The 26,709-nt window shown below is 43.0% G+C and overlaps 1 protein-coding gene across 1 annotated transcript in view; it reads right to left on the bottom strand.

Annotated features, from left to right (window-relative positions):
- Positions 1-26,709, bottom strand: part of GPC4 (glypican 4) — a 107,749-nt gene that overhangs the window by 16,766 nt on the left and 64,274 nt on the right. Inside the window, exon 4 of the mRNA XM_040442494.1 lies at positions 11,446-11,611. Coding sequence (XP_040298428.1) covers positions 11,446-11,611 — 166 coding nt within the window. The remainder of the gene's footprint in view (positions 1-11,445; positions 11,612-26,709) is intronic.

Here is a 26,709-nt window from a genome sequence, read left to right as displayed (position 1 = left end):
CAAAACGGATCCGTCCTGACTTACATTGAAAGTCAATTGGGGACGGATCCGTTTTCAATTGCACCATATTGTGTCAGTGAAAACGGATCCGTCCCCATTGACTTACATTGTAAGTCAGGCGGACACCAAAACGCTGCAAGCAGCATTTTGGTGTCTGCATCCAGAGCGGAATGGAGGCTGAACGGAGCAGAACTGATGCATTCTGAACGGATCCTTATCCATTTAGAATGCATTGGGGCAGAACTGATCTCACAAACTGAATTCAAAACGCCAGTGTGAAAGTAGCCTTAAAGAGGCAGGCGCTGTGGAGATCTTTTTTAAGGGGGCAGGGAACAGTGGAGGTCACAGTTAAGGGGACGGTCTGCTATGGAGGTCAGTGTTAAGGGGCTGGCCCCTGTGGATGTCACTGTCAAGTGGGTGGGGTGGGGTGCTTTGAAATTCACTGTTAAAGGGGCGGGCTGCTGTGAAGGTCAAAGTTAAGGGGGTGGGCTGCTGTGAAGGTCAAAGTTAAAGGGGGTGGGCTGCTGTGGAGGTCCCATTTTAAGGAGGCAGGGAGCTTTGGGTGGGGTCAGGGTTAAGGGGTGGAGGTCACTTAAGGGGGCAGGGGGCTGTAGAGGTCACTCTTATGGGAGATCCTGTCGATATATTTTAACACAGAGAAACATTAAATGAAATAGATAAAATATACCAATATAAAGCCGGGTCCTTCTGCTAGTTAAATAATAAAAATGGAAAATGTCTACAATTTAGTGCACAGATGTCCTAGTCCTATCTGATTCTCGGGCCGTGTAACTGCACCTTTAGATGCACTGGGGCAATACAATGGTTACAAAGTATACATACCCTTTAAGCACTTCACCCATTATCAGGCTGAGCACAAATATTCATCTCTACTAAACTGGTAACCGCTGGGAAAGTCATCAAGTCAGTGTTCATGTCACCGTGCAAAATGACCCCAAGAATTCACTGACCAACGTAAAGGCCAACAATTTGAGAGCAAAAGTAAAAAATGTTTCTCTTTTTACTTAGAAAGACAATTCCTTGAATCGGATTTCAGAAACAAAAATTAAAGTCTTAATAGGAATGGCAATACCTCTCGCTATGGAATTCAACAGGCACAACCTGGAGACAGGAATCTGGCTAAGTGCATATTTTGTTGAAGGCAAGGTAATACAATAAAAAAAAAAAAAAAAAAAAAAAAAAAAAAAAAGACAGCCATTTTTGTGATGGCCTTCAATAAATAAATAAAAAAATTAAAAAAAAGTAGCTCAAATCCCTGAGCAAAGGCCATTGGCATGAATATACCATTGTGATACAGGAGGTGGAAAATCCCTTTGATGTATCAAACCAAACGAGACTTGGTAAATAGTAACACGCAAACCTAACCAGCTCACTGTTGTCCGTTCCTTCTCCTTACAAAAAACACAAAACTTTGGTATCTGAAAAACTGAAGAAAAAAAAACAGAAAACTAAACTTTGTTTTATTGACCATCATAAATGTGCCAGGTACAAATCAAGTTTTTGTTTTTTTTCCCACCTCCCATGTCAGCTATGAGAGCAAATTATTTAATCTGGTAACTTTGTATTCCCTTAGGGGCCACAAAAGGCCCCAGATTAATAATGTGTTAGTGAGAGCCTGAAAGGAAACACAAACCCCCGATTCTTCTGGCTGTTTGGTGTCTTTGTAAACTCAGAGTTATCCAGGCCATACACAAGAGCATGGGAATTGTGTATGAACCGGCTCCTTTGTTATTCCCGATGCCATGGCAGTACATGTATCACAGCTAAAGAATGTAAGGGTGTTTTTTTATCTTCCTTTTGACTGTTGATTATAGCAAATGCATTTGGCCTCCAGCTGAGCTACAAAAGTAAGTTATAATTGATACGAAGTATAATAATTGGCTCACAAGAATATACTCAACTGTAGCAGATAGGCAGGGACACGGTGCAAAAGGAGAGGAACTCATTAAAAGTATAGTATGCACCTAGGATACCGTATTTTGCATATATGGGCCAGAATTTCTTTCTGGCAAATCAGATACTACTGGGAATTTAATTTCCCTACTAACATGGGATATGTAAAACCACAGGAGGGACTGAAATAGATGGACATTAAAAGGGGTTGTCCACAAAAAAAAAAAAATCTACATTTTTCAAACCAGCACATGGTTCTGAATAATTTTGTAATTACATATAATTAAAAAAATTTGTCAAGTCACTGAATTATTCAATAAAAGTATCTTTATAGCATTGTTTGTTCTTGTCCACATATCTGCGTCCACCTCTCTGAGGTGGTCGCACGTGCTCAGTTCCATCCTTCAACTGCCACCAGCCCCTATCTTTTGTTAGATGCTGTGACAGTTAAAGGGAGAGAGCTGCAGCTGAAAAAAAAGCAGGCACCCTAGGAAAGGAGACTCCCCTATGCTGCGATATGGAAAAAACTGTAGCAGAAAGAACACACAAAATCTAGCAGAGCAACTGGAGCAATGAATAGGGAGATCTCTGGATCCATGTGAGGTACAGGGCTGGTTCTAGCTTTATTAGAAAGATTGTCATGTACTGTATGATGTCTGGTTCTTTTAAAATGATTGCCAATACTTTACACTGCCACTCCTCTCTATCCCAGAGCAGAAAGAGAAACTTCAAAATATTTTCCCCAGACACTGCGGGCACCCAAAACACAAAGTATAATGCAGGGAAATAAATGGAAAAAAGAAGCAGACTTATCTGATACCAATTACAGATTTGCCCAAAGGTCCCACAGAAAAGGAAGCCTCAGTGAGTGTACTATGTAAGGTCGCTTCTATTTAAAGGATTTGCTCGGCTTATAAATATATATTTTAAAAAAAAAGGGGTCAAAAATGGCATTAAAAAAATGCTACCCCACCGATCCCCTTCCAACAGTTCCTGGGGTCTTGGTCTCTTTTTCCTGGTCCCTTTGGACACAAAAGAAATGACCGATTAGCCAATCACAGTGACCTACCTCATGTAGTGACTGATTAAACTGTCATGTCGTGTTTTTCAAGAGGGAACAGGAAATAAAGGCCAGCAAGGACATGAGAAGTGATAGGGCTCTATGAGCGTACACCTTATATAACATTTTCCTGGCCAGACAACCCTTTTAAATAATTGGCACCCTGGAGCTGGAAAAAGTACAAAGAAGAGCAACCAAACTGATAAGGGGCATGGATGGTCTTACGTAAGGGGAAAGATTAAAAGAATTACATTTATTGAGAAGAGGCATCTAAGTGAGGACGAATAACCCATACAAATATATAAATGGCCTCCTCTGGATAAGAAAAGGTTCAGTCCTCCAGAGGCGATAAGGCTTCTTCACCATAAGAACGGTAAATCTGTGCAATGGTTTACCTGCGAATGTGGTCAAAGCAGGTTTAGATGAATTCTTAAAATTAAAGTGTCTAGCTCCTCTTTCCTAAAATTCACATGCAGGTCATTGTGCAGGGAGGGGGGGTAAGTAAGCGGTGACATACCACATTATAAATGGCGGATCCCGTTTTATCGATACAGAGGTGTTACAGGTCAACAGAATTCTGTCTGTGATCAGAATGCAATGAATGCTGAAAAGCGATTTCTACAGAACATCAAGCAGCCAGTGTGAAAAACGTAGTAACATAGAAAACTAAAAACAACCAGCTAAAATATAGAATAATGTTCAACTTGATTTAAACAGGTAATTTTCCGACGAGACATTCTTTTTAAAAGCGCTTTCGCCGTCTTCACTAGGACATGTCAGTTTCTTACAGATTTAAGACAACGAAAGGGTTAATCCAATAAAAAAAGTTCTGCAATCTGCTGGTTGGCCACAAACTGGTTAATACATGCACTCTTCAGGAAGTATACCACATTCCTTGAAAATGTATTTAATTAGTTACAAAAAAAAAAAAAAATCTACCAAAAAGAGACAAAGGCATGAAGAAAGGATCTGAAGCAATAAAGTGAAAAAGGGGGGCGAAACTCGCAAGCGGAGCACTGATTAATTAAAGCATTTTGTTAAATTCATGACATGGTTCTGGGGATTAAAGCATTGTTCAATGCCTTGGGCGTCTGAAACCTGACGTGCATTAAGTAACAAGAGCATATACCAGCAGGGCAGCAAAAATACTTCCACACAGACATCATCTCAGAGAAACGCCTAATAGAGCCGGCCAGAAGAATTAGTTTACAATTACAGTATTCTCCAATGTATAAGGGGAAAAAAATAAAAATAAACCACTCAAAGGCTGCAAACCCTGGAAAAAGCAGATAACTAATATCAGACAAGACTCTTAGAATAGATGTCATAAGGATAGCTTTCCTCTACAAATAGCACCACTCTTATTAATAGGCTGTTTGTGGTATTGCAGCTCAGTCCCACAATTTGGGAAACAAGGACGTGGGCAACCACTGCAAAAAACCTGACTCGTGGCAATGAAGCAATGTTACAGAGAATTTCGGTGAAGATCGCTCAGAATTAATGTAGCACAGGGGTACAAGAACATACTCTGAGTATTATTGACTTTAACAAAGAGGCTATACAGATTTGATGACTGTGGCGAAACCAACCTCGCCACTGGGTTTTGGAGAGGACTGGCTGCTGGCCTCTTGCCCCTGGATTATGGGCCATATACTAACTTTTAAACCCCTGAACCTATTCAAGTGAATTTTGGATAGGTTTGTCCCCAAGTTATACTGTTTGAATTAATGTAAGTTATATGTATGGCCAATGTAAACTCACAAAGTTGTAACAATTTATAATAAGTGTAACTTGTCAGCTTGGGAGGAATATGCGGGGTGTGTTTCTATTGTGCCATTGTCCCATTGTGTGTTTAAAATGGTGATGTCTGTTCTGTTGTCCTCACATGTGTATTGGCGATCTCCCTTTGTCCTCAGAGATAATTGGATTGCTCTTCAGGTTGTCTGGACAGAGAGGAGGAAACCATGATGCATTGTGGGGATATGTTGTCCTATGTCACAGTCTTCATTCTGGTCCTCTGGGGGCGTGAACGATTGGTTGCTGTTGTATCATTGTATGTGTTGTAAATTACTGATTGGTTGTATTTCAAACCCCTGTGGGCAGTACTATGTTTGTGGTTTATGAATAAAAGAGGCTGTACGTGAAGTACAGGCAGACCACTGCTTGACCCTCAACACGGAGCCTTGTCTCGTTATTGGGGGGATTCACTGTATGCTGTTAGAAGACTGATTGCCAGAAGTGTAAGCTGATCCCTGTTTGTCTGCTAGCAGCTATTCGTGAGGTTCCAGTTTGGAGTGCTATTTTGCATCCAGTTCGGGAGTTTGGTGTATCCTGCAGTAGCTGTGCCTGTCTCTCAGAAAGGGGCTTATCGCCTAAACGGATTTTAACCCCTTGTCTGCTGAAACGGTCCGTTACAATGACCATCGAACGAACCTGGTTGACCGTCTAATGTGCATGGGGATGTTATGACTTTTTCCAGCCGATGTTGGGGGAAAGAAGGATTGGTACGTCACTGTTCACAAAGGAGACAAGCCTTCGCCAAAGGTGGTATTGCCCTCTCAGGGTTGAATGCACATGCATACTTGGTCAAGCCAAGGGTAATTTGTTTTCATTCTTACATTTAAACCTTTTTACCATAGATTTAAAAAAAAAAAAAAATACTTTCCTTTAGAATTTATTACCGCTCCCTCAGTATAGAGGTTTAGGTTCCTTCCTTATATTTTTGTTTATAAACCTGTTTATTTGGTGAATGGGCTGCAGTAGTGACATGTCAACCATAGCGAATGACACTTTTGTGATATGGTTTTCGAAGACAAAATGCTGCAACATATGGTGTAACCCAAAAAAAAAGCATAAATAAATGAAGTATGCTCACAGTGTGGAGTTGCGCTAGAAGCACTTCAACCCTGTAGGCATGTATGATGCCGAGGCTACAGCCCGAGGTCCTACAGGGAACTCTGAAGGTTCCATTGGGAAGACTTAGCAAGGAGAAGAAAAGGGACTAGACCAGGCCTTGCAAAAGTAAGGAGGTCTGGAAACGGGATTCTTTACCTTTTATTGTAACGTGTAAAAAGCAACGCGTCTCAGGACCGGACATCGCCTGATGAAGGGACCAGTTCCTTTTTAAATGCTAATTCTACAATCTAATATACTCCTTCTGGCTTTCCTTACTTCTGATTCCAATTGCTGCTTTCAACATAGACGTCACTTGTGCGCATGACTGCTTGGCCCGCACGTCTGCTTCCGCCCATTCTCCGCCTGGATGCGATGGTGGCGACGGCGATCCACGTCATCGGGGTGTGACCGCCCTCTCCTCCACCGGCCTCCGGGGAAGGGCGGAAGCTGTACGACACGGCGGGTGTTGATTGGTCATGCGCCGTTTGTGTGGCGAGGACACCTGTGAGTTATCACATGTTTATGGCTCTGTTCACCCATAGGTAGGCTTGCCTTTTTAAACCTGTCATTTTCCCCTGACCTTTCACTCCTCCTGAGGAAGCGATCACACGCGAAACGCGCGTCGAGGAGCGCCACCACCCTGTCTTTACCTCTCTTCCCATTGGTATGTTGCCATTCATGTCGCATTTGTAGGTTAGCGAGCATACTTGTTTGTTATTTCGCTGCTCTTAATATGCACTGGTCACTTTTTGGCACATTTTCTATGCACTTTATATAAACTTGACCGCTTTACCCTGTATTGGGATCTGTTATTAACATCTTTAGAGGTCGTTTCCATTGTTGAAACTTGTTATAGCTGAGAGTCCACAATTGAGGTGGTGTGCAACTGAGTTTTTGTCCCTGCTCATTCACAAGATAGTATTGCGAATATCATTTTTAACTATTGTTATCAATAAATATTACATTTTATGATTCATTAATGGTGTGTTTTGCACTCTTTTTTTGTGGTTAATAAAAGGTAAAGAGGATAATGTCTCCAGGCCTTCTTACTTTCCCAATGCCTTGTCAAGTCCTTTTTTTTCCTCCTTGCCAAATGCTCTTGCGACATACTCTTGCCAAATGCTCTTGTGACATGTGTAATACTGCCGCCGATCGCACGCTTAACGGCTATCCAGATGTTTAAGCATGCTGAAAGATCAGGATTTTTCGGCAGAAGATCGTGCTGTCTAATTACGATCTGCTGCCGGCAAACCACTGTACAGCATGGGGAAGAGCAGTGGCATAGCAATTGATCCTCCCCATGTTGCCGAGGAGATCTCTGTATGTAATAGCAAGTGAGCAGGCGGGTGACGCTAGGAAGGGTTAACCTGCTAGTCGTAGCCTGCTATTGGCTGCTCCCCCCACCCCCCCCCCCGGATGCTTTAATCCGCATGATGGGGAGATGCAGTGGCGGCCATGTGGGCATCATCCACGACGCGGGTGCTGAGGAGCAGGGTCCGGGCATTATAGGGGTTGGGTAAGGTACTTTCACACTTGCGTTTTTCTTTTCCGGCATAGAGTTCCGTCACAGGGGCTCTATACCGGAAAAGAACTGATCAGTTTTATCCCCATGCATTCTGAATGGAGAGTAAGGGCTCTTTCACACCTGCGTTCTTGTCTTCCGGCATAGAGTTCCGTCGTCGGGGCTCTATGCCGGAAGAATCCTGATCAGTTTTATCCTAATGCATTCTGAATGGAGAGAAATCCGTTCAGGATGCATCAGGATGTCTTCAGTTCCGGAACGGAACGTTTTTTGGCCGGAGAAAATACCGCAGCATGCTACACTTTTTGCTCCGGCCAAAAATCCTGAAGACTTGCCGCAATGCCGGATCCGGAATTAATGCCCATTGAAAGGCATTGATCCAGATCCGGCCTTAAGCTAAACGTCGTTTCGGCGCATTGCCGGACCCGACATTTAGCTTTTTCTGAATGGTTACCATGGCTGCCGGGACGCTAAAGTCCTGGCAGCCATGGTAAAGTGTAGTGGGGAGCGGGGGAGCAGCATACTTACCGTCCGTGCGGCTCCCGGGGCGCTCCAGAGTGACGTCAGGGCCCCCCAAGCGCATGGATCACGTGATCGCATGGATCACGTCATCCATGCGCATGGGGCGCTCTGACGTCATTCTAGAGCGCCCCGGGAGCCGCGCGGACTGTAAGTATACCGCTCCCCCGCTCCTACTATGGCAACCAGGACTTTAATAGCGTCCTGGGTGCCATAGTAACACAAAGCATTTTGAAGACGGATCCGTCTTCAAATGGTTTCAGTACACTTGCGTTTTTCCGGATCCGGCGTGTAATTCCAGCAAGTGGAGTACACGCCGGATCCAGACAACGCAAGTGTGAAAGAGGCCTTATCCGTTCAGTTTGCATCAGGATGTCTTCAGTTCAGTCGTTTTGACTGATCAGGCAAAAGAGAAAACCGCAGCATGCTACGGTTTTCTCTACGGCGAAAAAAAACCTGAAGACTTGCCTGAATGCAGGATCCGGCATTTTTTCCCATAGGAATGTATTAGCGCCGGATCCGGCATTCAGAATACCAGAATGCCGGATCTGGCCTGCGCATGCACAGACCGGTAAAAATGTGAAAAAAATGTACAAGACGGATCCGTCTGTCCGCATTACAAGCGGAGAGACGGATCCGTCCTTGCAATGCATTTGTGAGACGGATCCGCCACACAAATGCTTTCAGTCAGCGGCAGATCACACTGCCGCAAGTGTGAAAGTAGCCTTACCCCTTTAAGGGCCCTATTACAAAGGCAGATAGAGCAGACGATTGTCCGGAGGGAAGCATTCCCTCCCGTCAATTGCCTGCTCGCTAGAGGAGGAGACTGGCGCTATTACATGCAGCGATCTCCTTTTCAGTATAGGGACGATCGCTCGCCCCAATGTGTCTCATTGTTTGCCGGCAGCAGAGCGCTTAGTACCGCCGGCAAATCAGAATTTTTTTAATATGTTAAAAGATCCCACGGCAGTATTACACTGCCACATGACCGCTAAAGAGAACGCTCGTCAGCGATCATCTTAACGATAATCTGCCCGTGTAATAGGGCCTTAAGGAAGAACTAGATGTTTTATTTTTGTATCTCTGGAAAGTCTGATAAATTATTTGTTACTATTTATCTGTCGCAATAAAAATATATTAAAGCCAACGTCCAATCAATACTGCTACATAATAAACCAAAGAATAAGTCGGAGGGGGGAGGTGACTACTTCTTATAAGTACTGGAGATGTCAAACAGAACCCCTAAACCTGAAAAGCTGACCAGTCTGGAGACTTCTAAACCTTATTTGAACTCTTGAACATTTTTCACATTATAATTTACTTTACTGTTTGAGACATTGTCCTACATATTAAATAGGAAACAGATATTCCACCTGAGGGCGATAATGTTCTGTAAAGTGGAGAAAAGCAGATAATGGAACGGCGCTTCCTGATCCTCAGTAAATATCTGCACTGTCCCTGCGTACTCGCACACACAGCAATATTCAGTTTATAACAGCTGAGCTCTTCGAGAAAATTAATGATAACGCATTACAGTTAAAGTACAAAGGGAAGGTAATGAAACATCAGCCCATCAGCCCTCAATAAAAGCCAATTGTGTCCGACGAATCGTTAAAGCAGCAGCTAGTTTCTGATAGTTATTAAATATAAAATACTATTATTTTATTATGGTTCTGAAAAAGCTCTTCGCGAATAACTGACTTCGGCTCATCGAAGCCCATACATTTTAATACTGTTCGGAGACTGATCTCCATACAGCATTAATCCGAAGTTTTGAACGAAGCGACTTAGGATGTAGCTTCCGAAGCTCGCTTCGCTCATTACTAGTCAAGGAAGATCTGTCACCAGATTTCCAAATACAAAGTGTATAAATTGCTAAATTGATCTCTCAGACCTGATGAGGCTGGTGAACTTACTTTGAATCCTGTATAATCCTTTTCAAACATTTTCACACCTAGTGCTAGGCTCTCAAGCATATTGTAATGTCAGGGAAGAAAACTTTTGAAAAGGATTATACAGACATTGTGACATGGATTTTCATAGTAAGTACACCAGCCCCAGCAGATCTAAGATGTATTTAAAGTGGTCGGCTATTTTATAAAGATATTCCCTAAATTGTCACACAGCATATGGCAAAAAAAAAAAAAAAAACAGCATGGTTTTAGGAGGTCCAGAACCAGCTCAGAAAAGTATGCAGCCATGGCTAGCTAAGAAAGTAGTCGTGAGTAAACCACATAACCACCACTATTTCGATTCCCATGTATGGCCAGTGGAGAACCTCTTTACATCAGGTTTACTGTGCTTCAGCATGGACTGTATGGCCATTTAGGGTATATCCTTACAAAGCAACAAATCCCTTTAATAATGACATCTACTAATGTTTTTTTTTTTTAAGAAGGAAACAAGTTCTGAATTACCAAACTTTTTGGATTATCGGATGGAACTTTGTCTGAACCCTTAGTTCGGATTCACAAATTCTAATGAACTGATTAGCATTGAGCAAAGCGAGCTTCAGATACTAAATCCAAAGTCACTTCGGTCAAAACTTCGTTTGAATCCAAATGTATGGCCTCCAGCGAGGCGAAGTGGGTTATCACCAAAGTCTCGTGAGACTTCAGGATTTGATCTTTAAACTTTAAAACCATTTCAAACATAGATCCGAAGTCCAGTGCACCAAGGCACCAGTCAGTAGTGAAGTCGACTTTGGATCCTTGTTTTAAAATAGTTTTAAAGTATAAAAATCGATGGCCGAAATTATTCACCGAAGTCTTGAGAGACTTTGGCAATAACTCACTTCGCTTTGCTGCAACGCATAAATTACAACAATGTTTTGGAACGAATCGTCCAACACTCAAACTGATGATTCTGTAAGACCGCGTTCTCAAATGTCGTCCCGGCCCACTTTCCTTTAGAACAATACACCCTAATCATCTATGCAGTAGTTATAATCTGCCCAGTCCCCGGAGAGAGGCTAATAATGATGTCACACAGTGGGCAAGGTGTCATGATCACGAAGGCGGCAAACCTAAGACAGGTGGACTAACGTAGTGAAGACACAGTTCTATAGGCCAAGTCTACTTTCACACTCGCGTTTTAGCTTTGTTTGTGAGATCCGTTCAGGGCTCTCACAAGCGGTCCAAAACGGATCAGTTTGCATTCTAATGCATTCTGAATGGAAAAAGATCCGCTCAGAATGCATCAGTTTTGTCTCCATTCTGCTTTGGAGACTGACACCAAAAGGCTTGCAGCGTTTTGGTGTTCGTCTGATGAAACTGAGCCAAACGGATCCGTCCTGACACACAATGTAAGTCAATGGGGACGGATCCGTTTTCACTGACACAATCTGGCACAATAGAAAACAGATCTGTCCTCCATTGACTTTTAATGGTCAAGACGGACCCGTCTTGGCTATGTTAAAGATCATACAAACGGATCCGTTCTGAACGATTGCAGACGGCTGTATTATCTGAATGGATCCGCACAAAACGAGAGTGTGAAAGTAGCCTAACTTCTATATCTTAAAATTGTTACCCACCTATAAAGTTGTTCCATTCGACATCAAGGTCACCGGTATTGGCCAGGCATCCTCCCAAAACATTCAAACAGTATTTATTACAAGGCTTGACTGTAACAAGCCCCCGGCAGTAAGGACAGTACGTCATCTTCATCACCGCCCGTACACAATGAGGAGTGGGGTTTACCTACAACGGAAAAATAAAAAAATACATATTAATATTATGAACATGAAAAATCTAATAACCCACACACGTGCTAACCATGGTGGATGTGACAAAAAGCATCATAGCAAATAACATACTAGCAAATTACATATAATGATGGGTTCACTGCAACGCCCATCATTGATCTGTATTCTATCCCGCAGCTGGAGGGCTGACGGCTTACACGCCTGTAATGTACAGTATATCACCCTTTACCCTAAACCCTCACCATAGTAACAGTTCTCATTTGTGTATAGGCTTCTAGGGTCTGGAAGTGTTCAGGAGCACAATGCATTTCACTTGGTAGAGTCGCAGTAACCAGGGGAAGCTGAAAACAGCATTGTGCGGCACTGGAATAGATTAACATATTTACTGATCAGATTATCGTGCCATACTTCATCAGTATGCTTACCAGGAATTTGACTTTGGAAAGCATGACAAGGCTGTGACAGGACAAAGGAGAACCCATAGCTACCGAGGGCTGTGCAATTCAGAAACTCCGAGATGGTGCTAATACCGCTACCAAAGTGACACATAAGATAAAAATAAGGGGGTTACGAAAGGTTACTGCAATGGTAGAGTTACTTTGTAAGGGCTCAACCGTGGCCAGTATAAAAAAAATAAAAAATTCAGCTTTACAATTTGTCTACTATATATGTCACTTATCTGCAAAAATGGTGAATAGGATATAAATAGGAATCTATCCTTCAGAGACACATGGCTGCGGTTCCCCTGATTAAAACGCTGTTTTTCTTTAGTTGATCCGAGGCTTTGCTCCCGAGTTATGATACTTTTTCTTAATATGCAAATTAGGGCTTTGGTGCAATGGGGTTATCAGTGTTGCTCTCGAAGAAGCCCCTCCCTCATTGTTTTGATTGACAGGGCCAGGCAGTGGCAGAGCAGCTAGGGAGGGACTGGCAGCTTTGAGGGCCAACAGCGAGGGAACAGGGGGCAGTAAGAAAATAAAAAATGGTGATCTGGACTCCTTATCCTCTCTACTACTCATGTATTACTGTAGATAACAGTTCAGAATCGTGGTGACCCATTTTCTTTTTAAAAGGCCCATTACGTGGACTAATGAACAGAACAATGATCAGGAATGAACCTGTCACTCCTAATCACTGTCTCGCTTGTTCAGCTGCAGCGATTATCCTCTCAGAATGGGGATGAACAATCGCTACTGCGATCATTCATCCACAGATTTGTTGTCTGCGAGCAGCAGATCCCAGTTTACACAAACCTATGTGCTGCCAACAAACCGTTTTAGGTGCCGCATGAAAGATGCCTTCACCCAACAAACTAGCTTTTGCTCTCTGACTTGGTGGTCGGAGCGTTCATACAAACCGTCGTCCCTGATATTTATCCCAGTCCTCGACCTGTATAAAAAGGGTATTAAGCTAGCCACTCACAAGTCTCATGGATCAAAGCTCCACTTTCTGCAATGACCGTTGTACAAGGTTAACTACATGGAATATATAATATGTTGGAAACTTTGTAAAAAAAAAATATATATATATATTAAAACTGATGCCAAACGGTATTGTTTGCAGACACAGACAACAAACACAACTAGATTTGGGTCACCTTACCCCAGATAAACACTGGTTACCTAGTTACAAAAGTGAAATAACAGGACACAGACACGCCAGGTTCTGCCTTTATCATGTTGATTCAGGGGAAGGCAAACAGAAACCCATTTGTGCTATCGACAACCTTGTGTCGGGATGACAAAATTCCCACAATGGCCGATACCACCCTTGATTAGCCCTTTTGCCATCAACTCGGAGGCTATACAAACACTAAGGCTTTTATTGCACGTAGGTTTCAGGTCAACACTGCAGAGATGCCCCATGTTGTGCAGGGTCGGGTTCACATTGCCAAACCACTGCTTTCTGTGGTAGCCTACTGCAGTAAGACATTTTTCATGAATTGACTGCAATGAAAAGAAAAAAAAAAATAATCGAAGGGAAAACCACGTCTTACATAACTAAGAACATTTTAATTACTATAAAAGATTTTTTGAAATAAAAGCAGCTTTCTTTTTACAGTGCGCTTCCATAAATGCTCAGGGCGAGACATCACACATAGCAAAAAAAGTTATAGCGAGCAATAAAGAATCCCATTCAAGGATCACAAGCAGAAAACCAAAAGGAAATTATACACAGTGTACCGAAAGAGCATTTTAAAGGGGTGTTCCTATTGTTACAAGTTATCCTCTAACCACAGGATAGAAGATAACTATTAGATTGGTGGGGGTTCAACCGCTGGGACCATCTCAAGAACTGGGCCCCCCGTACCCATCGGAGCCTCCTAAAACTAGCAACAGGTCGGCAAGAGAACTTCCGCTCCCTTCATCTGTACTCGGCTGTATCTGGAACTCCTGTAGAGATGAATGGAGCGGCAGGGCGCATGCCTGACCTGCTGCTGCACCAATTGTTCCGTTGGGGCTGGAGGGGTACGGAATCCCTGTTTTCGTGGTCAGAAGGCGTTACAGCCGTAAGACGCCCACCAATCTAATAGCTATGCCCTTTGCTATAGATGTGGATAACTTGTAATATCCAGAATAGCAAATGAAGAAAAAAGAACTACCATCACCCCATAAAATGGCTTACAACCTACCTCCACCAAAAACCCACCATTGACCTCATGCACATTAACATACTGCGCATCTACAATATGGCTCTCGTGGAAATCTATGGGGCCCATACAGTACAACAGCATGCCATATTAAAAGGTATTCTCCCCTATAGAGGAATTTCTTCGAGGGGGAGATGTAGTACAGAGGCACCATGTGGTTGTAGACACGTGTGTTCTGTGTTTTTGATCCGCATCTGGTTTTGGCTTACAATAACCGATGGAAATAACTGATCAAATAACTGACGTGTGAACAAAGCCACAGGTCACAGAACATGCCTAGAAAACTCTCCTATAGAAGTCAATGAGGTCCCCTCCTGTCCATTGTGTCTATGGCCCATGGGGCTGCCGTAAAGAAATGCAGTGTAAATGCTGTTAAAGGGGTTTTGTCATCACATACAATTGGGGCATATCTCTAGGATACGCCCCCATTGTCTGATGGGTGCGGGTCCCACCTCTGGGACCCGCACCTACAACAAGAACAAAGCGGGTAAATGAATGGAGGGCGCAGCCGCCCTCCATTCATTTCAATGGGGCTGCCGAAAATAGCCGAGCACTGGCTCAGCTATTTCAGTCTGCTCCATAGAAATGAATGGGAGCAGGGGCCGTGCACCCATCAGACAATGCGATATGCCCCCATTGTATGTGATGGGAATACCCCTTTAAAGGGGTTTCCCCACGAAAATATTCTACAGTTTTCGAACCAGCATCTGGATCTGAATCCTTTTGTAAATGCATGTAATTAAAAATTTTGCAAAGACACTGAGCTATTCAATAAAATGTATCTGTATAGCGCCACCTCCTGTTTGTTATTTTTCTTATTTCTTTGTCCTGCTCACTGAGATGGCCGCACATGCTCAGTTTCATCCTTTAACTGCCTCCTGAGCTGTGATAGGTAGAGCCGAGACACGCCCCCTGAGCTGCAGCAGAAGAGACACTCCCCTTGAGCTTTCAGCTTGATATACATCTAACAGAGCAGCAATGAATGGGGAGATCTCTGAAACCATGTGAGGTACAGGGCTTGTTCTAGCTTTGTTAGAGAGAGAGAGAGAGAGATTGTCATTTACTATAGGATATCTGATTTAAATTTTTTACATTAGTCATGGTATAACCCCTTTAAGAACCGCTCAGGCAAGATGGCCGCCCCCCATAATCATGCTTAGGAAATCAAATCAAATAAAAAAATCTACAGTAAAAAAATAAAAAGATTAGAAAAAAAGGAGATGTGTCACTGTCTGGTTTTAACTGGCAGATAACATTTTTGGTGACACATTTCCGCAGTCAAGTTAACAATTAGCCAATGCAGTAAACACAAGTCAAGGGTCATAAAACTGTGCGAGCCGATGCACAATGGCACATCTGGGATTGAACCAGACCAATCGCCTAATCTTATCTGTTCTGATAAACCGTCCCCTTAACCATTATCAATATAAACGTCTTGTCACCTACTTTTATACCAGGCAAATCGTTAACCGGATTATAAAATGGGTTCCTGGAGCAAGGATAAGTTCACACCAGCCATTTATGTGGCATGGCTCGTCACACTTCACTAAAAGATTGGGGGGAGGGGAGGATTGGTGAACACACACTTTAATAACAATTGCAATTACTTGCAAAAACATGTCCGAACCCTTAGCGGCATAATATGACAAGGCCACATAGTTTGATCCTTACATGAACCCTAAGGCTAAATGTACACGATCAGGATTGCGTGTGGATTTTCCGCGCGGAAAATCAGCACCGTAGGTCATGTATATTGTATTCTATGAGAATTTGAAATTCTCGATGCAGATTTTTTTTCCACGCAGATTTTGACCTGAGGTGCGGATTTTAAAATCCACAGCATCTCCATTTATTTTATTTTTCCTGACTGGATTTTCTTCATTTACTTAGTAAAATCCGCATGCGGAAAATCCTCACCAATTGATGCGGACTGACCGCACAGATTTGCCTGCGAACACCTGAGGATTCTCCGCCCATGAATCATGAACGTGTGCATGTACCCTAAGGGCTCATAAACACGAATGTATCTAACCCTAACCCTGTACATTCAGCTTCCTTATGTCCGTATTTCCGTTCCGCAAAAAAAAAATAAAAAATAGAACATGTCCTATTATTGTCCGCATTACGGACAAGGATAAGACTGTACTATTAGGGGCCAGCTGTTCCGTTCCGCAAAATACGGAATGCACACGGACGTCATCTGTATTTTTTGCGGAAAATGCTAAATACATGCGGTTGTGTGCATGAGCCCTAAATGTACATTTTTTTTTTTGCTTTCAGAGACATGCATATTAATAGTCTCAAGCATGTTCAGCATGTGACCTGAAACCTTATCAGAGGGCTATTCATTCAGGACTCATGCTCACTAATAAGCGGTCTGTTTGCCTTACCGTTGACATGACATGGACCATACCCAAATGCATATTACACATTCAGAAAATGTAAGCGCCGCCCGTATACTGCCGACGGCTCCTGCTCGGCGACCACATGGACTCCGAAATTCCCTGCAGGTCTGCAATGCTATTAAACATACAGGGGGAATTTATCATGAAGGAATGCTAAAAGTCCCTTCTGAAGGAGTCTGAGATGCTGCGATAGTGTTGAACGAAGCGAGCTTCGGACGCTTCATTCAAAACTTCGGAATAATACTGTACGGAGATCCGTTTCCGTATAGTATTAGAATAGATGGGCTCCGATAAGCCGAAGTAAGTTATTCGCGAAGCCGCACGAGACATCGTTGAATATCTTTGGTAGTTGATTTTTAAAGTGGAAAACCACCTTAAAACCTAACTCGGCTCCTGTTCCGAGGTACTAGTCGGACCCGAAGAAGAGTTCAGTTTTAAAGCAGTTTTCCACTTTAAAAATCAACTACCAAAGTTATTCAACAAAGTCACGCGCAACTTCGCAAATAACTTACTTCGGCTCATCGGAGCCCATACATTCTAATACTGTACGGAGACGGATCTCCGTACAGTATTATTCTGAAGTTTTGAACGAAGAAACTTCGAATGAAGCATCCGAAGCTCTCTTCGCTCAACACTACTCATGACCTTTGAAAATCTCTCAATGTCAGGCTACTTTCACATCTGCACTTTCCCTTTCCGCTATTAAGATCCATCATAGGATCTCAATGGCGGGGGAAAATGGAACTGAACTGAACTAAACAGAATGCACCAGAATGCGGTTCTGTCCGCGATGTGGTGCGGAGCAAGACGGATCTTTCATGACTCACAATGTAAGTCAATCGGACACAATAGAAAACGGATCCGTCCCCCATTGACTTTCAATGGAGTTCATGACCGATCCTCTGTCTTGGCTATTTTAAAGAAAATACAACAACGACAGATGCAGACGGTTGTATTATCAGTAACGGAAGAGTTTAGGCTGATCCGTGACGGATCCAGCAAAAACACTGGTTTGAAAGTGGGCTTAGCCAGTAAATAGAAAAGGAAAAAAATTAGATTCCTCAATGGTTAAAGGGAACTTGTCAGCGGCAAAAGCCATCCCAAACCGCCAGCAGTACCTTCAAGTAGCCGGCAGTGAATGATTATTTTCTTACTGCATTCTGATGAGGCAGAAGTAAAACGTTCTTTTAGCCTCCGTCCGCGCTATTTTCCAGTCAGGCTTGAAGTCAGGGGGGGAGCGGCCTCCTTGCTTCAAGTCAAGGTAACCACGCCCACTTTAATAACGGCTAGCTGAAAACATCAGACAATTGCAAGCTTTCAGGACTATTCAGGCCTCTTCCTTAGGCATCTTTTAAGACAATATCTGAAGATTCACATATTTATACACCAAAGTACCGTACATGGTAGGGTTGTCAGTGCGATACCAAAATTTTGATTTGATCTCGACACCATAAAAAAATATTGCGATACTCAATACCATACCCATAATCGAACAGTCCTATACTATTTTCTGGGGTGACAAGGTGACTAAAAAAATGGCGAATCTCGCAGTTTTTTATTAAATTTTTCTGTTACAGCGTTCACCGCATAAGAGATTTTTTTAAATATTTTAATAGTTTGGACTTTGAGCGTGGCGAAATGTAATGTTTATTTATTAGTTTATATATTTTATATGTAAAATTGGGAAAGGGGGTGATTTATACTTAATATTTTGTTGTGTTTTTTTTTTTTTTTTACTTTTTATTTAATAACCATTTCCCCCCTTAGGGGCTAGAACCTGGGATCTTTTAACACTTTGAGGACCAAGGAAGGGACGTATTTGTCCCATGTTTTTAATTGCCTGTATCATATGATTAAGAACTTAAAATACTTAATTTTTTTGTTTGAGTCAAAATATTAGTTCTCATCAACAAATGGATCTAGCTTTATTTATTGTTCAAATACATTCTTAAAAAGGGAAAAAAATATAATTCTTTTTATATTGACGACTGTAATCTTATGGTCCTCAAAGGGTTTCCCTTGTCCTATTCACCCTGATAGAGCTCTATTATAGTGAATAGGACTTCACACTCTCCCTGCTGCCCTGTGCATAGTACACACAGCAGCAGGGAGCTTACCATGGCAGCCAGGGCTTCAGTAGTGTCCTGGCTGCCATGGTCACTGATTGGAGCCCCAGGATTACACTGCTGGGGCTCCGATCACAACTGCCACTGCGCCTCCAATGAAGAGGAGGGAGGCGACCCTGTGGCCACTGCCACCAATGATTTAATACTGGGGGGAGTGCACTGCGCCACCAATGTTTTTAAACCATTAATACAAATACAGGAGGCGGGTGCCGGCGGCAGAATCACACAGCCAGCACCCGGCCACTATGACAGGGAGCTGCAATCAGCGGCAGTTAACCCCTCCCCACCTCCTCCTCTCTCCTCATTGGTAGCAGCAGCACAGGAGGAAAGGAGAGACTGCGCAGCCTAGTATCGGTAAATGGCAAATCCCGGTATTGAATCGATACCAGTACAAAAGTATTGATTGGGTATCGATATTTCGATACCCGAGGCAACCCTATCGTGGACATGGGCCAAAATATCTGCCCGCTTCATTTTGACATACTATACTTATGACATATGAGTAATGCTGTCATGACAGCATTTGTACCAATTCCCAGAGGAAATCAGTCTCCTCTCTCAAGGGACAACGGCTGCTTTCTTCAGAAAAAGGTATTTTTTTTTTTTAACTCTACTGTTTTTCTTCTGCTATTGAAAATGAAATACAAAATCTTGTCCTTCTGTGGCAGTCAACTCAAATGACAAGACGCCCCATATAGATCTGTAATCTATTTTCAGTTTACTGCCGCTGTGACCACCTTCTCACAGATTTGAGCACGGACACGAACGTGTGAATGAGGCTTTTTGTAGGTATTGCCTTGGTTGGACCAGTGCATGCTGACTCAAGCTGGTTTGACAACCTCCTAAAGACTACAGCGATTGGTCTGACCTAATGGGTCACACACGTTATCTGCCACCAGCATATGCCTTTGCCGTTTTCAAGGTCGTTTTAGCATCCTTTTAGCTGGATTAGAGGCTCTATAAAATAAGCATGCACAAGATTTAAACTGGTTTCTGAGCCCTGTAATCCCGAAAGCCTGCTGGGCCAAACTGGAAAGTCCCGACTCCTTTTGTCTAGACTGAATGCGGTCCCTGAACTTGTCCCATTGCAGTGGAGCGGAGAACTCTGCAGTACATCTACGATAGGACATAGGTGTAGCGGCACGTCTCAGACAGCATGGACAACGTAGACACTCTGGCCTGAGAACCCAACTGCTCAAGGTCCGCTTAGCCTAATTTCAGTATGAAATGGCCCGGCAGATGAGGAGTTAATGTCTAAAATACCAGCGCGCACAAATTCCACTTCATGATCATTCTTGAATTTTTTGTGTTTCTGGCTCTCCCCCTCCCTAATTTCCTAGCAAAACAAGCATTCTGTAATGACGAAAGTGCCGAAGAAGCTAAATCAGCTCCATATGTAGGCATCTGCTATTTGACTTCAAATTTGGGTTCCTTGGAAATGTATCTGATAAGTTCTTACCTTTGCGCATAGATCACATGCAGCCCGTGGCTGGCTATACATTCTGCATGATAGCCAAAGCTTTCCATTCATGTAATTCTCAGGCTTGGAAGTCCCCAATATCATCAGAAGCTGGATCTGTCATTTTGCATGCAGGGACTCTTGGGGGAATCCGTCCAGTGCAGCACTCCAAAATTCTGTCTTTAAAAACAGGGCTTTGCGACTTTTTGGGCTTATTTGTGCAATTATATTGAGACGTATTGCATTTTTACTTTACTCCGGTTTTTAAAAGTGGGTGGGAAAGAGGGTGCGATTAGGCCGTCAAGCTGATTTAAGCCAGATGTAGCAACTGAGACTTTTTGAAATATCTCAAAAAATGTTCTCAATCTTACTCCCGTAAAAAGACTATCTAGAAAGTGGCGCAACATCTCAACTTAAAGGTGCACCAAATGTATCAACCGTCACGAAAGATAAAAAAGAAGTTGAGATTCCTCAGTGGTTGATACATTTTAATGGCTACCTGAAAAGATGATGCCACAATTGCAAGCTTTCAAGACTATTCAGGCCTCTTCCTCAGGCATGTTCTAAGACCAGACCTAAAGTTGCGCTTATTTATACAGCAAAGTACATAGGAATAATGAGGTAGGCGTGGAAGGAGGAACAAACAGCTGTAGCAGTAAATTGTTTTAGTAATTAGGCTACTTTCACACTCGCGTTTTGTGCGGATCCTTTATGGACGGATCCGTTCATATATTACAACCGCATGCATCCGTTCAGAGCGGATCCGTTTGTATTATCTTTAACATAGCCAAGACGGATCCGTCTTGAACACCATTGAATGTCAATGGAGGACGGATCCGTTTTCTATTGTGCCAGATTGCGTCAGTGAAAACGGATCCGTCCCCATTGACTTACATTGTGTGTCAGGACGGATCCGTTGGGCACGGACACCAAAATGCAGCAAGAGGCGTTTTGGTGTCAGCCTCCAGAACGAAATGGAGACGGAACGGAGGCAAACTGATGCATTCTGGGCGGATCCTTTTCCATTCAGAATGCTTTAGGGCAAAACTGATCCGTTTTGGACCGCTTGTGAGAGCCCTGAACGGATCTCAGAAACGGAAAGCCAAAACGCCAGTGTGAAAGTAGACTTCTAGATAAGGAGTGTGAAAGTTCTGTTGTTCCTGTTGGTGAAACTGGTCAAAAGCTAAGCCCTCTTTCACACGAGCGTGTCCGGATAAGGTTTGGGTTCAAGGTTGTGTAGATGTAATTATTTTCCCTTATAACATGGTTATAAGGGAAAATAATAGCACTCTGAATACAGAATGCATAGTACAATAGGGCTGGAGGGGTTAAAAAAATAATAATTTAACTCACCTTAATCCACTTGTTCGCGCAGCCGGCATCTCTTCTGTCTTGTTCTGTGAGGAATAGGACCTTTGATGACGTCACTATGCTCATCACATGGTCCGTCACATGATCTTTTACTATGGTAATGGATCATGTGACGGACCATGTGATGAACGTAGTGACGTCATCAAAGGTCCTATTCCTCACAGAACAAGACAGAAGAGATGCCGGCTGCGCGAACAAGTGGATTAAGGAGAGTTAAATAATATTTTTTTTTAACCCCTCCAGCCCTATTGTACTATGCATTCTGTATTCAGAATGCTATTATTTTCCCTTATAACCATGTTGTAAGGGAAAATAAAGATCGGGTCCCAATCGTCTCCTAGCAACCGTGCGTGAAAATTGCACCGCATCTGCACTTGCTTGCGATTTTCACGCAGCCCCATTTACTTCTATGGGGCCTGCGTTGCGTGAAAAACGCACAAAATAGAGCATGCTGCGATTTTCACGCAACACACAAGTGATGCGTGAAAATCACAGCTCATGTGCACAGCCCCATAGAAATGAATGGGTCCGTATTCAGTGCGGGTGCAATGCGTTCACCTCACTCATTGCACCCGCGCGGAATACTCGCCCGTGTGAAAGGGGCCTAAGAATAAGATTGAACTCTCATCGCCACACAATAACAGAAGACAGGAAAGGTCTGCCCGTACCAAAAACACTTTTGCAACAGAGACTACAACATCACAGACATGAATTTCAAATCTGGAAATACAAGCTCCGGAGAACCTTTGACAAGCTCAGATCAGGAATGAACGCGTCTCATGGATTTATGTCCTTCTACATCTCTTAAGGAATGTGCCCCTAGGACATCTTCATTACATTCAAGAACTGAATATCTATTAGAGGACAATAAAACTTTCACTCTCCTTATCTATAATTGCTACAAAAATTTACTGCTACAACTGTTTGTTCACTCCTCCACTCCTATTGATCTGCTTTACATAACGTATCTCATTCACTTCATTATCACCATGTACTAGGGTTGCACCGGGTATCATAATATCGATACCCAATCGATACTTTTGTACCACTATCGATACCGGGGATTTGCCATTTACCGATACTAGGCTGCGCTACTGCACAGCCTAGTATTAGAGAACATGTTCCCTCAGCAGCACAGGGGAGAAGTAAGCAGTATCTCCCTTCCCCCTGTGCTGCTGCTGCCACCAATGAGGAGAGAGAGGGGACGAGGAGGGGACGAGGAGGGGAGGGGCTGTGGCCACCAATGAAGATAAGTAATCCATTAATACAGATCCAGGAGGCGGGTGCCGGCAGCAGAATCACATAGCCGGCACCCGCCTCCTGTATTTGTATTAATGGTTTAAAAACATTGGTGGCGCAGTGCGCCCAACCCCCTCAGTATTAAATCATTGGTGGCAGTGCCCTCCCCCCTCTTCATTGGTGGTACAGTGGCAGTTGTGATCGGAGCTCCAGCAGTGTAATCCTGGGGCTACGATCGGTTACAGTATAAAATCACCCCCTTTCCCAATTTCACATATAAAATATATAAACAATAAATAAACATATTACCTATCGCCACGTCCGAAAAGTCCAAACTTAAAATATTTAAAAATATCTCCTATGTGTTGAACGCCGCAACAGAAAAAAAAAAAAACTGTGCGATTCACCATATTTTAGCCACCTTGTCCCCACAAAAAATAGGATAGGACTGTTTGATTATGGGCCGGACATCCAATGAAATGCGGAAATGCACGCAGCTTTTTTGGAGTTTTTTCTTTCACGTGGTATCGAGTATCGCAATCATTTTTTATGGTATCGAGATCGAATCAAAATTTTGGTATTGTGACAACCCTAGTCCATGAGCCGTGTTTGGGTATCAGGAGCCACAACGAATGCGCAGAAAAATCTGTACATGTTACTTGCAGATTTTGAGGCAGATTTCATTTCAAAGGGTGAAATCTATACGGAAATCCACAGCATAAATGGACACGTTGTGGCTTTAAAGCAGGTCAAGCTATGTGCGAATTCCATTGCAGATATTTTCACCAATCCGTGGATGGAAATTTTTTAAGATTACATCCACTTTACTGCTACCCGAGATTTTCCGCAAGCAATTTCACCATGACAAAACCACAGCATATTGGCTGTATCCTACATGGACTTCCCTGGGATGTGTCTGGTATTGCACAGCCCGTGGAAACGTGTGGCGCTGGTTCCAGAACAGGGGTCAGCAACCTCCAGCTGTTGTGAAACTACAACTCCCAGAATGCTCCATTCACTTCTATGGGAGTTCTGAGAACAGCCAAGCAAGTGTACATGCTGGAAGTCGTAGTTTCACCACACCTGGAGTGCCGAAGGATGCCGATCCCTGTTCTAGAAAAATATCAGACCCTGGACAAACCTCTTTGATACATAGACATCACCTGTAGAACGTTGTCCTCAGGGAGACATGGACTACATGTGTCACCAGCATAAGCCTAGGGTCTAGATTTTGGGTGTTCTTTTCAGGTTCTTTCTGTCCACTAAAAAGTCAGGAGTGGCCTAACTGACTCGAAAAACGCGCAACATCTTGGTACACCTCTGTGATACACACTTGGCTCTCTATGGAGAATCTTCACAGATTTCATCAATTGCTTCTAGAACATCTAGATCCAAACATATTTGCCAAGGCTATGAAAATACAAAGACGTTAGATCCTCGGCAAAGTTTTCTTCAGTCAGGTCCTACAACCCAAAGATGACTAGGAAGCTCCTAACTTTTTAGTATTTTGAGTTTAAATCCAGAAAGTGTCAGACTTTTAGCGAGGGAGGAGGTATCAGGTAAGGCAATTTAGCGTGGATTTACACAGGATGCTTCCCTGGTGACTCACTGGTCTGAGTCACACTATTCAGAGTTTCAACACCTTGCCCCATGACTGCTCTACAAGTGGGAACAAAGGGAACTGACTAATTATGACTTTGGGCAACGGGAGGCATAATCATTAACTCCTTCACGTCCCCCAGTTGCAACACTATAAAGCCAATGTGTAAAGAAGGATTGAAGACGTTTGACATTTTACAGGATTTTGCGCTTTTTAGGCAAGTACAATTAACATCTGTGCAGCCAATGACTAATTTCTTCCTACGACTATATTGAGTGATTTTTAGGTCATTTGCCCTCCTTACTTTTACAGATTTCATAAAACATATGGGTTTATTTAACATACTCTGCAGCTACAATCAGCGGCTCACAAAAATAAACTGTAAATTGATGCAGCGGACAGAAAAGTTAGATGCTGAAGATCAAACAATGAATACCATTTGCAGATTTCACAATGTAGCATTGTACGTGGCAGGAGTCCTATGTGTGGTATACAATCTTTAGTCATTTAAAGTGACCTAATAATCATTACTTGTTGGCTGATGTAGATGACGTCAACCAATTCATCCAAACCTAGACTAGGAGCTGATCAGGTTATTCTCCTATGCTCACACACATCAGATAAATGTCGGTCAAATGTCCCTGGACTGGTGAACTGCCTAAGGGCTCATGCATACAAACGTATTTTTTTTCTGTGTCCGTTCTGTTTTTTTCTGTATGTAGAACTATTCACTTTAATGAGGCCACAAAGAAAACGGTTATGCCTCAGTGTGCATTCCGTGTTCGTATGTCTGCATGGCCAATCCATTTAAAGGAGTAGAAGAACGGAAATAACGGAAGTGCCACATTCAGCATATAAGGCCTCATGCACACGACCGTTTTCAGTTTTTTTCACGGACCCATTGACTTTCGATAGGTCCGTGGAAAAATCGGAAAATGCAACGTTTTGCAGCCGCATCCGTGATCAGTGTTTTCTGTCCGTCAAAAAAATAGGACCTGTGCTATTTTTTTTGACGGACAACGGTTCATGGACCCATTCAAGTCAATTGGTCCGTGAAAAAACACGGATGCACACGAGATTGGCATCCGCGTCCGTGGCCGTAGGCTACTTTCACACAGACGGATCCGCAGATCCGTCTGCATAAAAGCTTTTTCAGAGCTGAGTTTTCACTTTGTGAAAACTCAGATCCGACAGTATATTCTAACACAGAGGCGTTCCCATAGTGATGGGGACGCTTCTAGTTAGAATATACTTTGAACTGTGTACATGACTGCCCCCTGCTGCCTGGCAGCACCCGATCTCTTACAGGGGGCTGTAATCCGCACAATTAACCCCTCAGGTGCTGAACCGTTTCCATTGACTTGCATTGTAATTCAGGACGGATCAGTTTGGCTCCGCACGGCCAGGCGGACACCAAAACAACTTTTTTTTCATGTCCGTGGATCCTCCAAAAAACAAGGAAGACCCACGGATGAAAAAACGGTCACGGATCACGGACCTACGGACGCCGTTTTTGCGGACCTTAAAAAAAAAAAACGTTCGTGTGCATGAGGCCTAACTGACACAAACGGAACCTATCGACTATAATAGGGTCCATTCCATTTCCGTTTTTTAGCAGAGAAAAAAAGTCCTGCATGCAGGACTTTTTTCCTCTGCTATTTCCAACAATTTCTGTGACTGACCTATGCGGCTTGTTTGGTCCACACCACAGACCAAAGTAAGGCATGTCTCCATTGTTTTTCCACCGACCCACAGTATCTGAATAGAAACGTTAAAATGTATACGTGTGCACATGTCCGATTCACTGACATACGAATAAGGCCTTACAAGACACCCTGAAGTCAATGATCTTCCACTGTGATCAGTAGTGCACTGGGCACAAATGTGGCATGACCACAGTTAGTGCAGTATGCATCTAATATGGGATGTCTAAAGCAAAATCGCCCCTTAAAATTAACATGAACTAATAAAAGTACGGAAAAGGTAGGAAGTAGTCGTATAGAAATCCGTCCATATTCTGACTCTGGAATAAGCACAGATTCCGGATGATATACCATCAAGATTGCCATCAGTAATTCATCTGGATTTACTGCATATTCCTTCCTTTTTGACCCGCTTCCATAGAATATGATGGGCGTATTTGGAGGCAAATACGTACAAAACTCTGACATGCTGCAGATTTTAAATACCAACAGAAATTAGATGCCCATATTTATTAACATTAGCAGCGATTCTGGTACATA

The sequence above is a fragment of the Bufo bufo genome, chromosome 8 (genome assembly GCF_905171765.1).
Source record: "Bufo bufo chromosome 8, aBufBuf1.1, whole genome shotgun sequence".
Taxonomy (NCBI): domain Eukaryota; kingdom Metazoa; phylum Chordata; class Amphibia; order Anura; family Bufonidae; genus Bufo; species Bufo bufo.
This window is presented reverse-complemented; position numbering and strand designations above follow the sequence as displayed.